Source organism: Antrostomus carolinensis, unplaced genomic scaffold (genome assembly GCF_000700745.2).
Source record: "Antrostomus carolinensis isolate BGI_N321 unplaced genomic scaffold, ASM70074v2 scaffold3740, whole genome shotgun sequence".
NCBI classification, from domain to species: Eukaryota; Metazoa; Chordata; class Aves; order Caprimulgiformes; family Caprimulgidae; genus Antrostomus; species Antrostomus carolinensis.
Genome location: NW_010290389.1, coordinates 8,961 through 22,333, shown reverse-complemented (window position 1 = coordinate 22,333; position 13,373 = coordinate 8,961). Strand labels below are relative to the sequence as shown.

At 36.7% G+C, this 13,373-nt stretch overlaps 1 protein-coding gene across 1 annotated transcript in view; it reads right to left on the bottom strand.

Annotated features, from left to right (window-relative positions):
• Positions 1 to 13,373, bottom strand: part of ADCY8 (adenylate cyclase 8) — a gene marked incomplete at its 5' end in the record, with an annotated part of 62,062 nt that overhangs the window by 43,038 nt on the left and 5,651 nt on the right. Inside the window, 2 exons of the mRNA XM_029086194.1 lie at positions 3,224 to 3,494; positions 7,644 to 7,802. Of these exons, the coding sequence (XP_028942027.1) occupies positions 3,224 to 3,494; positions 7,644 to 7,802 (430 nt within the window). The remainder of the gene's footprint in view (positions 1 to 3,223; positions 3,495 to 7,643; positions 7,803 to 13,373) is intronic.

Genomic DNA, 13,373 nt, shown 5'->3' with positions numbered 1-13,373 from the left:
GCATTAATTCCTCAGAATTAGTTCTTATTGCTACACCTCCACTGGAGCAGGTCCCTGATGTTTTAACTGGGCACTGTGTTTGATTTACATAAGGATAATAATCTCAATTCATCCTAGTAAGTCACTACATTTTGTTTCAAATTATGTTTTAAAATTTGATTAATATGAAGAATTGTCTTCTTGCTGAATGTATGAAGTTGTTTACAATTAATGGCAAATTAATATAACATAATATCACTGCTATGGCTATGGTGCCAGTGGTATTGGTGCAAAAATGGACTCTGAAGTTGCATTTATTTTCAGAGGATAACAAGGAAATTCATAGTTAAGTTTAGTGGAGTCTTCTTTCTCTCACACATACTTAATAAAACTGTTTCCCTGTAATTAATAACAATAATGAAAAATATTATACAAATTATTTCCCCAGCAATATGTTCTAACCACATTTTGTCTCTGTAGCCCCCTCTTTGCTCTGCATCTTCTAAGACTGTGTTATGCCAACGTAAGAAGCACTGGTTCTCCCTATTACCTCTCCTACACTTTTGTGAACAGCTGTATGGAAGATACAGTTGTGAATTCCACAATGGGCTTTTGAACTTTTCTAATGCTGACAATAACCCTTCATCATACAGGAACACACATGCAAGGTTCTGTTAGGAAAAAGCCTGGCCAAACTTGCATCTGAAACTAAAAGATAGGATGAATTAAAAGAAAAAAAAATCTACAACTTTAGAGATATTTTATAGAGATTTTTAAAAGGTAGCTTGCATTATATTTTACTTCCTTCCTACAGAGTTTTCATGGCCCGTTCAACCTGACCTTGAACGTTTCCTGGGTAAATGGACCTTCACTCTCTGAACATAAAATAACTTCTGCCCAACTTTCTGTGCTTTAGAAAAGAAGCCCAGACACCTGTTTCAATAACAAAAAACACTACCCATATTTGGCATGGTCTGAATTTCAGAGCAGACACTTGCATCCTTGGCTTACCTCACCACCAGAGACATGGTGTTAACTGTGTTGTAGACACATGCAACTTTTGTTAGTGTCTGTGACTGTGTATGTAAAGACTGGTTATTTTGTTCCTCATTAATATCAACTGCATAAATAAAGAATGGTTATTCTGTTCCTCACTTATCAACACAACCTTGATTCATTGTCTTAGGCTGCCCATATAAAATGATTTTGAGGTAAAGAATATGGGTTGTGACTAGTCTGAGTTTGGCAAGAGAACACAACAGAGGCTTTGCCATTTCATATTCTTCCTAACATAATTACAGCTAAAAGTAGGACATGTGATCAAAATTGCTCAAATGTTGTTGTAACTTATATTGGGTAAATAAATTATTTAAATGCTATTGGCAAATATTCAGACATACAGAATGATTCATTGTTGGGTTGCTGCTACTTGTATTCTCAATGCCTATTGCTGTCAGTGACCTTTAGGCTGCATAATTAGTGTTATTAAATGCTTATTCTGTCCAAGGCTGACATACCTCTGGAAAAAGCTACTATATCCTAGTATAATTTGAAGCTATCGTCTGAATTTTGAGCTGAAATACTTTATTTATGAAGTTACATATATTGTCTCAACTTTAAAACTGAAAATTACATAATAATTGAATCACACATGGAATAGCAGAATTTAAAAATCTTGTCTCCACCAAAAAGCTTATTGTAAAGCTGTGTAATATAAAATATCTAACTCCAGTATGAAAACAACTTCTTAAAAAAGTGCAAAACTATCCTAAAAATGGATGGTTTATTGTCATAAGACAAAAATCTGCTTTAAAACAACTGTTCAGTTATACCTATTTCAATGATTTTCATGGGCTTTTTACTGATTTACTGGGTGGGAATTGTTCAATAATCAAATAGAACCACTAGTCTTTTATTTGATTCCTTGTTAGCATCAAGGTCAGGTTTAGATGAGAAAATGTTCAATGAAATTATAACCTACTTTGCATAGATTTTTTGGACTACAGAAATTGAAAAGTCTTAAGGGGAAAGAAGAAGAAACAGAGAGAGATCACAAGATATTCACAACAGCATGCACCCATACCTCTATTCCTAATGAAATGTGAATATAGAGACAGATCAACAAAATGCAGAGAATACTGAAAGGCAGTGTACATGCAGATACACAGATGTACAGAACACATATAAAACAAGTGTTTTATATAGCAGCAAACTATGCCATGCTCCAGTTCAGTTAGAAGAGATGAAGACACCACCACAGGCTGATTGATTGTGAAGGCTTATCACTTCTGAGCAGATTTGTAAGGAGCAGAAGGTGGTTGACAAAGCAAGACCTCCACACAACAATGCTTGAAGTTCAATAGACAGTGCAGACAAGTAGGACTAAGGATGTACAGCAGAAAAAAGGGTATATCGTGTCATTACAAATCCCTCAGGAATATGGAAGAAAAACTCGAGCTGACCTTGTGTCTTAAAGACTCATCAATCTTTCAAATGCAGTGAAAAGAGTGGAGTCTGAGGGCATTTTAACTTTTCTGTCTTTAATTCCTCTAAGCAAGCAGACTTCACAAGTGATTTCTATGACTGTACAAGAATTACTGGTTCCCAGAGTGCTCGCAATTAGCCATGGAATGCTTTTGGAAAAGATCTGATCAAGAGCAGTTGTTATTATCATTGAGCTACGCATGACCTTAAAGGCTAATTCACCTGCTAGTCCACCTTCGTTATGTCTCAGAATTTATTTTTATAATGTTTTCTATTAAAAAAAAAAAAAGAAAAAAAAGGAAAGTGAAGAATGGACACACTGTTTTCACAAGGTTCTTCTTTTAAGGTAGATCTTTTTTCTTTCCCTTATATATCAATAACCTACACTATGCTTTTTCCTCTGGCAAGACGTCCATTCACTCATGCCTTTACTTTGATGGCAGTGCAGTGAAGCTGTGCAATGAGATACATACTCTGACTAGAATGTCCCAGCAAGTTTAGTGTCATTAACTTTACCTTTAATTTACTTCTTTATGGACTGGTTTAGTTAAAACTAAGCTGTATAGCATTTAATTTCAGTTGGAAAAAACCCCCAAACCTCTGATTCCCTGGTCCTGAAACAATTTGTTTAATCCTCTGCTGTTACAGTATGTGTTAGAATAAAGTTTAAAGATTAATTTCTCTCCTCTGAGGCTTCCATTATTGAAATGCACTCAAGCATACATTCATACTTGATGACATTAAAGGAAGTTTGACTTACGTTCTGTTTTCCCACTATGTTATCAAATGGAAGTTCAGGGCTCCAGGATCCTTCGGTAAATGTTGCTCCACTGTTTCTCCTGTCGGAGGAACTGACAGCCTCTTTCACAATATCTTCAGGCAAAGTCAACAGACTCTCCTCAGGTTGTTTAATTAAATAAGTCTCAATGTTATGTTTCCTCAAGAATTCATTACGCTCCTTGCCATGCCCTTCTTCAACTTTATAGTCCCCATTCAGGCAGTCCAGAGTGGCTTTGGAGATGTGAATTCTCCTGCATAAGTGAAATAAGTAGTAGCAAGTACTGATTTTGCACTAGTATACATGCATAAGAAGGAGTTTATGAACTCCACGTCATTTTTAATATGATGGATAAAAAGAAGGTTTTCTATTGAAGGTGATGATTTCTATAAAGAAAACTACATTGTCTGTTCAACAAATATGAGCTTCATTTGGGGACAAATATTCTCAAGACATGGTCACATCAGTAGGCTCTCATGAATGCACCAAGTCCTGTCACACAAAACCCACCAATATTCACACCTGATACCTTTGCTCACTGTAATACTTTAATGGGAGACCTTCTTGAGTAAAATACTATTCAAAGAGAATAAAAATTGCCACTGCAGGTACATAAGGTGAGAGGAAAATATATGGTATGCATTAGAGGAGTTTATGTGAAGCTCTTTAACTTCCTTCAGTTACCTGAGGTAGCTTAGACAGTTGTAATCAATGGTCTGATTGTATCTAAAGTGAATTAGGGAAATAGGGAAACTATACAAAGACCAATGAGGTGATAATTTCTGGTAAGACTAAATGATGAGTTCAAAAAACTTTTCAAAAGTGAAGTTGAATTTAAGAGATGACATACAAAAAGCTCAAATTTTGCAAAAGCATGATAGGGCTTTCGGTGTCTTCCAACCAAACCTGGAAGTATTTGGTAATTGGACTTTCTTAACCAGAACTATGACTGCTTGAGAAAGACAAAAAGAAGTTCAAGTTATTCTATTTTTAAGAAATCTTTAATTCCTACATATAGGGTAAATCGTAGACACCTCTAAAACATGTTTACATGGTTAGTCATACTGAATTATATAATGCAGCATCATAAATGCAGTAAGAGGAGATGTTCATTAGACATTTAACCCAAGTAAATAAATATAGCAACTCCATTAAGATTAGCTAATTTTTCAAACTTTGGATGCAGGCACTTTCTGAAACTAAGACTTGCAGACAGATTCCTAAAATTCAGAGTCAGTTAAAATTCTTGATCATTTCTTGATGACACATCCTGAGGCATTTTTCTCAGACACCACAAATTGGCTTATCTCCATTGAAGGAAATGCTCCTAGCATGTCCCTTGGGAAATTTCTTCTGTAACTTAAAGGATGCCACTACAGAGTTAAATTGTATAAAATACTGATGGAATAAAAGGCTGTAAGTACATGCATGATGTGCAAGTAGTGTCAGAAAATAATGTGCTGGTTATCTTTACATAATGTGAAATGCCCAGGAGTATCAGAATTTGGCACAGATTGGGCCTATATGGAATATTAAATATCAATATCTACTTAAAAGATAAAAATTTTGCATCTCTCTATCATCTCAGCCATTTTTTAACGTGTCTGAACTTCCCTCTGAATGCAACACAGATTTTGTACAACTTTCACTGTCTAAAGTGAAGTCATTATGATGTCCACAGAGATTGGTAATCTTTTGTAGTCAAATGTCAGTAAAACTGACCAAAAAAACTGTAAAAATGTTTCTCAAATATAAGCAACTTTTGGCCTGAACTTTAAAACCAGAGCGTATGACCTCTCAGAAAGACAGTGCATTTCCTAGCTCTTAGAAACCGAAACAGGCTAAATTGATTTAAATGAACTACTAATTTTTTTTTAAAAAAAGGACAAAAGTAAAAAGAAAAAAAAGAAAAAAATAAGGAGAAAAAAAAGAAAGTGATACATTAGTTGCCAGGGTGACTATCTTTATGCTGAGTTTCAACTAATATAATTTGGGAAGAATGCATTATAAAGCCTTGAAATATGGATTTTATAATGGAAATGATAACAGCTTTAACTAGAGCTTGGAGCTGGCTATTGATGTAATATCTTTAAGTGGACCAAATATTAATAAATAGTTGGTAGACTAAAAATATTTGCTGGTTTCACCTTTCATGTAACTTGCTTCAAAAACCTTAAAATGTATAGTGATAAGACATCTTTCTAATTTTATTCTAACACAGTAAATCAGGAAACGGAGTATTGAAGTAAAAAAATATAACCTGTCCTACTGTTGAAAACATATTGTGCCCAAAGCTTTAGATGATACCTGTCGTTGATACATCCTGGAAAATTATTTTTAGCTAGATTTTATGCCAATTTAATACCATAAATTAATACCTAGATACACCAGAAGAAGATGGGGTCCTGGCAGAATTCTGTGTCTGAAATAATGTTATAGGATCTTGCTTGCATGGTTTCCTTCTCAGGTGTGGTGGACACACTTATTTTTCTCTTGGAAAACAAGAAATAATTGCTTTTTCTCAGTGCTCCTCAGTGCCTTCTTCCACAATAGTGGGGCTGCCCATTGATGCTCCTTCACTTGGGGTCCCTGTGTCACCACTGCTCAGGTGCTTATGAGGTCTCAGGATGATACACAACTGGTGAGGTGAAGAGTTGAGCCTCTTTTCTTTTGCTTCCAGATTGGGTGGAGGGATCCCAGGGAGCTATCTTTCTCCACTGTGTACTCAGGAAAGGCCTGTGGCTCATCTTTGCTCTTGTTTCACTCTGTGGAAGCAGGACCTTTCATAACCCCAGGGCAGATTATCTGACAAAACTGGGGAAAGTAATGCAGGTCTGGGAATGGGAATGATCTCGGTATTGTGGTAACTGGGGAGATTTTAGTGTTTCTGGCAAGCAGAAGTGAGGAGAGGCCGAGGTGAACTTAACCACTTTATTAAATCTGCTCTGCACATTAGGAAGCCTGATGTAAATCACTGTTTTGAGGGAATTACTTAGTGAATTTCTTTCACATCCAGGTTTTGTTCTGTTGGCAAACTGATACACAGGAGTGGAAATCACTCTGCTCCATTTAATAAACTGCAGCCTAGCCAGGCATTTTATCAGCCACAGCAAGGTGTGTTCTCTGGGTTATTCATTAATAGCTGTACTACTTGCACACATTAACTGCAATAAACTAGACTTTTTGCAGGTGCGGATGGTGAAATTTAGATGATTGATTTGTTCATGTTAATAAAGCAGCAAGTGACCTTTCTCAGTCATCTGGAGCGATCACGCAGGATAAGCAGCAGGAAAAGAAATTTTTTTCCTACAGTTTTATACACTGGTGACATATGCAGAGTATAGAAGTCATTTTCAGAGCATACAATGTTTCATTTTCTGCTATTTCTAATAATATATATTAGTATAAAGGTCTACTATGGGGAACAGTGGACGGGGCCTGCATTTACAAACATAATATAAAGTAAATATCCTTCTAACTTCCTGGGAACACGACAGCTCTGTGTGTGCAGGGAGTACAGCACTTGATTCAGATTTGATGACTTAAAACCTCTCTCACTCACTATGACAGCATCACTTACACTTTTTCAGCATAAAGATGTCCGCTGCTATTGTTTCTATGTTCCATGGTTGAAAATTGAATTGTTGTAGGGGATCTTTTTCTACATTTTTCATCATGTAAGATGGAACTGAAAGTGAACAGAGATTTCCTGCAACCACTACTGTAGCTTCAAATTTAGAATTTGCAACTTGCAAACTACCATGAGATATAGACCATATCAGGCAGAAATAATATATCTTCCAGGTGAAACAGCCACCTCAGACAAAGAAAAACTAGGCGGCTCAATGGAAAACCTTATATTTTCACATATAGACAAGATGACATAAATGTCTCAAAACATCTACGAAAGCATGAAATTATTTAAAAGACTTCCTAGAGAGCTGGCTTGTTATTAGCATAATGACCGATGAATACATAATTCTTCCTACACTTTGTTCATTATGAAAGAAAATAAATTACAGCTTTGCGTCTCACAACAGCATTTGGATGGAAAGGACAAGAGAATGAAGCCTGGAAAAACTCAGGAATGGTCAATACCTAACTGGGAAATTTGGGTTACTTCTGAGCATTGTATGGGCTGAATGCAACCACTAACCTTTTTCAGGAAACCACAGCTGGCAAAGAAAAAGAAATAGTTTTGTCTTTTCCTATGCCTTTGCAAGCTGAGAATTTCTACCTTTTTTTGACTGTAACCTCACATATCCTTGCCAACCACAAAATAATAATAAAAATAAAAAGTCATAGTCGATGAGATAATGTAAGACAGTTAATCTGTTGGCAAGGTTTACAGTGTACTCTGTTGGCAATATTTTCTGACTGTGGGACATACACGTTGCCTTACCCGGGAATTCCACCTGACTCGAGTTTGTTTGCAATATCCACGTCCCATGACCAGACATCAAACTGCCACTTTCGCAGGCCCAGCACTCCACACAGAACCGATCCCGAATGTATCCCTATTCTCATGTCAATGTCATGCTTCGTTCTTGACCTAACGTATCTGTTAAACGAAAAAAACCAAAACAAAGACGACTCATGAAAGTATATGCCATGTTTTTTTCATATCTTTTAGGAAAGAGTAGAATGTAAAAATACAATATCATTTGTTGTAAAGAACCACTTAGTCTGTAAAATGAAGAGAAAACTTTCTAGGTAGCAAAGTATAGGTAGTGATAAAATTACTGTAAAAGCTAGATTATCATTAAGCACCAAATTGCATGCATGGTTCGGTGGCACATTTTATTATTCCCAAGAGACAGAAAAAAAAAGATAGAGAAAGAAAAGATGTCTGAGTGAAGTGTCTGGACTCATTGAGTCTTTTAGCTTGGAATTATAAAAAAGCATTCCACAACTTTACAAAAACTATTGTCATCAAACCTGTATATACTTTTATATTCTATTGTAAATTTGGAATAATTTTTGATATTTAAAAAATACTTATTTATTGACTAAAATTTTCCAGAGATATTCTATGTCCAAAGATTAATTATTTTCAGTAGTTTTGGCCAGAACACCGTTTGTTCTGTTATGATAATGGTGTGATTTCAAAATCAGTTTCTTCCATTCTGTGTGATGACAAAGACCATTGCATCTCTTCAAAAGTAAATACGTGAGCATATTTGTTAAGTCTCAAAAAACTGATTTTATCCCAGAACTGTTTTCAATCAATATGTAGATTGGTTATAAAGGGAATTTTACTGTGTTAAAATAGTATCTTCCTCTTTTGATAAAAGACAACATGTATCATTCATAGCCACAAACACCTTTATAGTGTCTTAGATCCAGGACTACCTCCTCCAAATCAGTATTGAGATGCTCCAGCACATCACCATGGGAAGCTCACAACTAAAATAATTGAGCTGTATCCATTGTAATGACAAAAAAAACCATTTTTCCAGTTCTGCCTGTGTGACAACAATTTTTTGCACAAGAAATACTATTAGAGCTAGCATTCTTTAATATTTAAATAGGATGCTTAGGATAGGAATAGCATGTTGCTACTGTTGGTTTGCAAACAAGGCTGCTGTTTCTCTGTAAAGAGTCCCAGTTCTATGGTCACTGAAGTCAATAGCAGCACAGCAAGATCACACAACAGAGCAGGTAAAGAATAAACAGCTCTATTTCACAACTCTGAAGCTAACTACCATTGCCGCAAATGCCTCAGTCATGACATTGACAGACTCTCTCTAGAGGAGAAAAGGGTAAATTGCTTACTGCATTCAATACTTTTGCAATGAGACAGCAATTCAGTTTTGGTGGGGGGGGGAAGAAAAGAAAAGAAGAGAGAGTTTTTAAATGGAGAGAAACTAGTAATATAAAAATGTGAGGAACTGAAAATAAGCAATTCATCTTTATTTTTCTTTTCTGCATATTCTGAAACCTTGGAGAAAAGCATGCATATAAATCCCAGTGCAGTTGCTTGCCTACAACAAGATCCATTCACAACATCAGAAAGCTAACATATTTCAGGTATCTAAAAGGAAGAGATTTTTAAAGTTAATCTTAAATAATAAAAAGAAGCTTTGCGAAGGGATAGTGTTCAGATAGTCTGAGTTTATAGATTTCATTTATAAATCTCTTTATTGGTTTGCAAGCAAGAGGGCTTGAAATATTGAAATTAAACAAACATTCAGTTGTTTCTGGAAGATGGGACATGAAAATAACTCATCTACATGGAAGCAGTGCCTTAAATGTTGTAAGAAGAGTTTAAGAGAAGTGAAAGCATTGCAATTTTTAATGTGTTTTGAAGAATTTTTATAGATATGCTACAAAAATATCTAAACTAACACTCATAATTGTCAAAGGAATTATCATACAACTCCCCACATAATCATTACCCCAGCCTGCCTTTTTCTTTTGTTCAGACTAAGATAATTATTTCACATTTTATGTCTGATTTCCTTATCTTGAAATAAAAAGCTAATTGGATCCAGAGGAATAATTGAGCAAAAAGCTTTTCATTTAAAAATGCACACAATAAGAGGACCTTAAGTTTAATAAAATGGTATAATGGGATATATTTATGTAATCTCTTGACATATATATATATATGCACTCTATTAAACCAATTTAGTTTTAAAATACAGTAGTATTCAATTGCTAATAAATACTAGTATGTAACATTGGACAAATAGTAGCATTGGACAATCATCAATGACGTGGAATTTAACGAGTCCATATATCAGATGGAGAAACACTGGGCACCAGCATAGATTGGGAGATGAGTGGCTGGAGAGCAGTCCTGAAGAAAGGGATCTGGGGGTGCTGGTTGGCAGCAGGCTCAACAGGAGTCAGCAGTGTGTCCTGGCAGCCAAGGCAAACCTCATCCTGGGGTATATCAAACACAGCGTAACCAGCTACTCAAAAGAGGTGATTGTCCTGCTCTATTCAGCATTGCTGTGGCCTCGTCTTCAGTATTGTGTGCAGTTCTGGGCCCCACAATTTAAGAAGGATGGGAAGGTCTTTGAATACATCCAAAGGAAGGCAACAAAGCTGGTGGTAGTGCTGGAAGGAATGTCCCATAAGGAGTGGCTAAAGACTTTGGGCTTGTCTAGTTTTCAGAAAAGGAGGCTGAGGGGCCACCTCAATGCTCTCTACAGCTTCCTGACTAGGGGAAGTGGAGAGGGAGGTGATGATCTCTTCTCCCTGGTATCCAGTGATAGGATGTGTGGCAATGGTTCAAAGCTGTGTCAGGGGAGGATTAGGTTGGACATTAGGAAGCATTTCTTTACTGAGAAGGTGATCAAACACTGCAACAGGCTTCCTGGAGAGGTGATTGATCACAGAATCGCAGAACCACAGAATCACATAATTGTATGGCTTGAAAGGGACCTCTGGAAATCATCTAGTCCAACCCCCCTTTTTCCAAAGCAGGTGCATCTAGAGCAGGTTGCACTGGACTGCATCCAGATGGGTTTTATATCTCCAGAGAAGGAGACTCCACAGCCTCTCTGGGCAGCCTGCTCCAGAATTGTGTCACTTAAAGTAAATAAGTTTTTCCTCATCTTCAGATGGAACTTTCTGTGTTCCAGTTTGTGCTTGTTGCCACTTGTCCTGTCACTGAGCACCATTGAAAAGAGCCTGGCCTCATCCTATTGACACCCGCCTTTTAGATATTTAGAACGATACCCCAGGCCTGTCAGTGTTTAAGGGGCATTTGGGCAATGCCCTTAATAACATACTTTAAATTTTGATCAGCCCCAAACTAGTCAGGCAGTTGGGCTAAATGATCAGTGTAGGTCCCTTTCAACTGAAATTGCTATTCTTCTATTCTATTCTATTCTATTCTATTCTATTCTATTTCTATTCTATTCATTATGGTCTTGTATTTGTAGGCTATATGAGAACAGACACACAAAGAACTCATTGCAGAGTCCAGGTACAAATGATGGTGCAAGTGAGCAACACATCCCTGTTTCCAGAGCGTTCACTTAGGATTGCTGGATTTTAACTTTTCCGTTGTTGTAAAAACGTGATGATGGCCTGAAAAGGCTCCATCAGCCTCAATCAGCCACAAGGGGCTTCTGCGTTTGTTCAAAACTTCACATAACTGTGCAGTCCACACCACCTCTTGCATGGCACTGCAGACCCTAATCAAGGTCTGATCTCCCTTGTCTCATCTGTTGTCTTTCACAGTGTCCCAGAAATTTATTCCTGTGTGCTGCTCAGGTAATATTTGATCTCAGTTCTTCATCTGCAGTCAGTGTGGATTTAGTTACCTGCCTGCATTCTTTGACTGAAAGCTGTTCTGGTTTTCTATCTTCTGCAGTGATGGTGCACCTGCAGAGCCCCCATCTTCAAATCCTCTTACCCTTCACAGCAATCTGGTCTTATGTTGATAGGTAGGAAACTAATTACATGAGGGGACCTGATTGAATTGAGCTACAGGCAGTCTGAGATACATTTAAACAGACCCTGTCCAGAGCATGAATCAAATCAGAGCAGTGATCTGGTCCTGCTCCCATTGCTTAATTTCTGACTCAAGATTGAGAGCAGAGCAGTTGAGAACTTGTTTGTGTAGACATTAAACCTTTGCTGTAAAGTTTAAAATTTTATAAAGAATACATGATTGTAGTTTAAAAGAGAAGTGACTGATTAGGCTGTAAAAAGTCATGGAATTATTCTTTTTCTTTAAAATTTGGAATTTTAAAGAAACAGATTTTAAACAGATTACTGAACTATGTAGAAAAGGGGACTTCACCATGGGCAAATCAATCTCCCTAGTGGCCAGACTACTACATACTTTAAGAGGTCTTGTTTATTTCCTTCTGGCCAGCATTCTTTTATGGGTATTTGATTTTTGTGCTGTTAATAGGTTTTCCTATTTGCATGTAGAACGTGAACCAAAAGTCAGAAATCTGGCTTTCAACCTCTTCTGTAGCTGTCAAAAATCTGAATACCCTGGCATCAACACCCTGCGGATTCAGACAGTGACACACTGGCTACACCTGTGCTGACCAGTTTGACTACATAAGGTTCTGTCTATGTTTTGAAATGTTTTTTCCTGGACAACTAGCTCTCTCACAACCTGTCCCTCCCCAAGTTCAGGAGTTTACACATGGTGAAGACCATTTCCAGTAGGCAATTTGAATGGAACTGCCTGGTTTTGGAAGTAAAATAGTTTAGAAGAGTGTAGTTTGCCAGTCTGTGCCACTTTTCCTTGGTGACAGCTGATATTCCCTGGGGAATTTTAGATTATCTCAGAACTATTTTGAGATAATCTAAAATAGTTGTGGTAGGGGTTTTTGTTTGTTTGTTTGTTTATTTTTTGTTGGTTGGACGGTTGATTTTATTTTTCCTTCTCTCATGAGCTGATGTTAATATTAGTAGTTAATTACAGATTTTTAATGAAGGCAAGCTGTTATCTAATTTCTGGAGTTTAGCTTACACTGTATGCTGGGACTGTTTTTTTCTGTCATAATAATTACTCTTTCAGCTGGTATTTTATTGGGAAATAATATAAGAGATGAAATTACTCAGAACTCCTTGACACCAAACAAATATACCAGCATAAAAGTTTGTGTGAATTCTGACCATTTTATGGATTTTTGTTCATTTCCATCATTATACCATGTGAATGAGTTTTTGAGGAGCTGGACTTCACACAATCTCTCTCCCTAATTCTTTTGTGAGTCATAAAGATTTTAGGAATAAAGGTATTTGAGAAGGTGGTGGTGAAAGCAGCAGCTTTAACCCCCGGAGGCAGCACCAGTCACCTATGCTGCCACTGTGTCCCAAGCTGAAAAGTAGAAGGGATATTATCCACCTTGATACCATGTGCTACACAGGCTGGTACATTTTACCCACTTGTGCTTGTTCGTACTCCAGTAATTTGTGCCTGATGCAAGCGTTTACTCTAGGAAGAAATTCACTTTTGATCTGAAAACAATGAGGGACAGAAAAGCCATTGTTTCTCTTACCATCAACCATTTTAAAATCTGTTTTCTACCCCAAAAAAATTTTATGTGCTGCTACCAAATAACTTTTCAATCCCTTTTTTCTTTTAGATAAACAGATCAAGCTTCTTGATTCTCTTATTTTAAAGGCAATTCTGCTTAAAAAAATTTTTTTT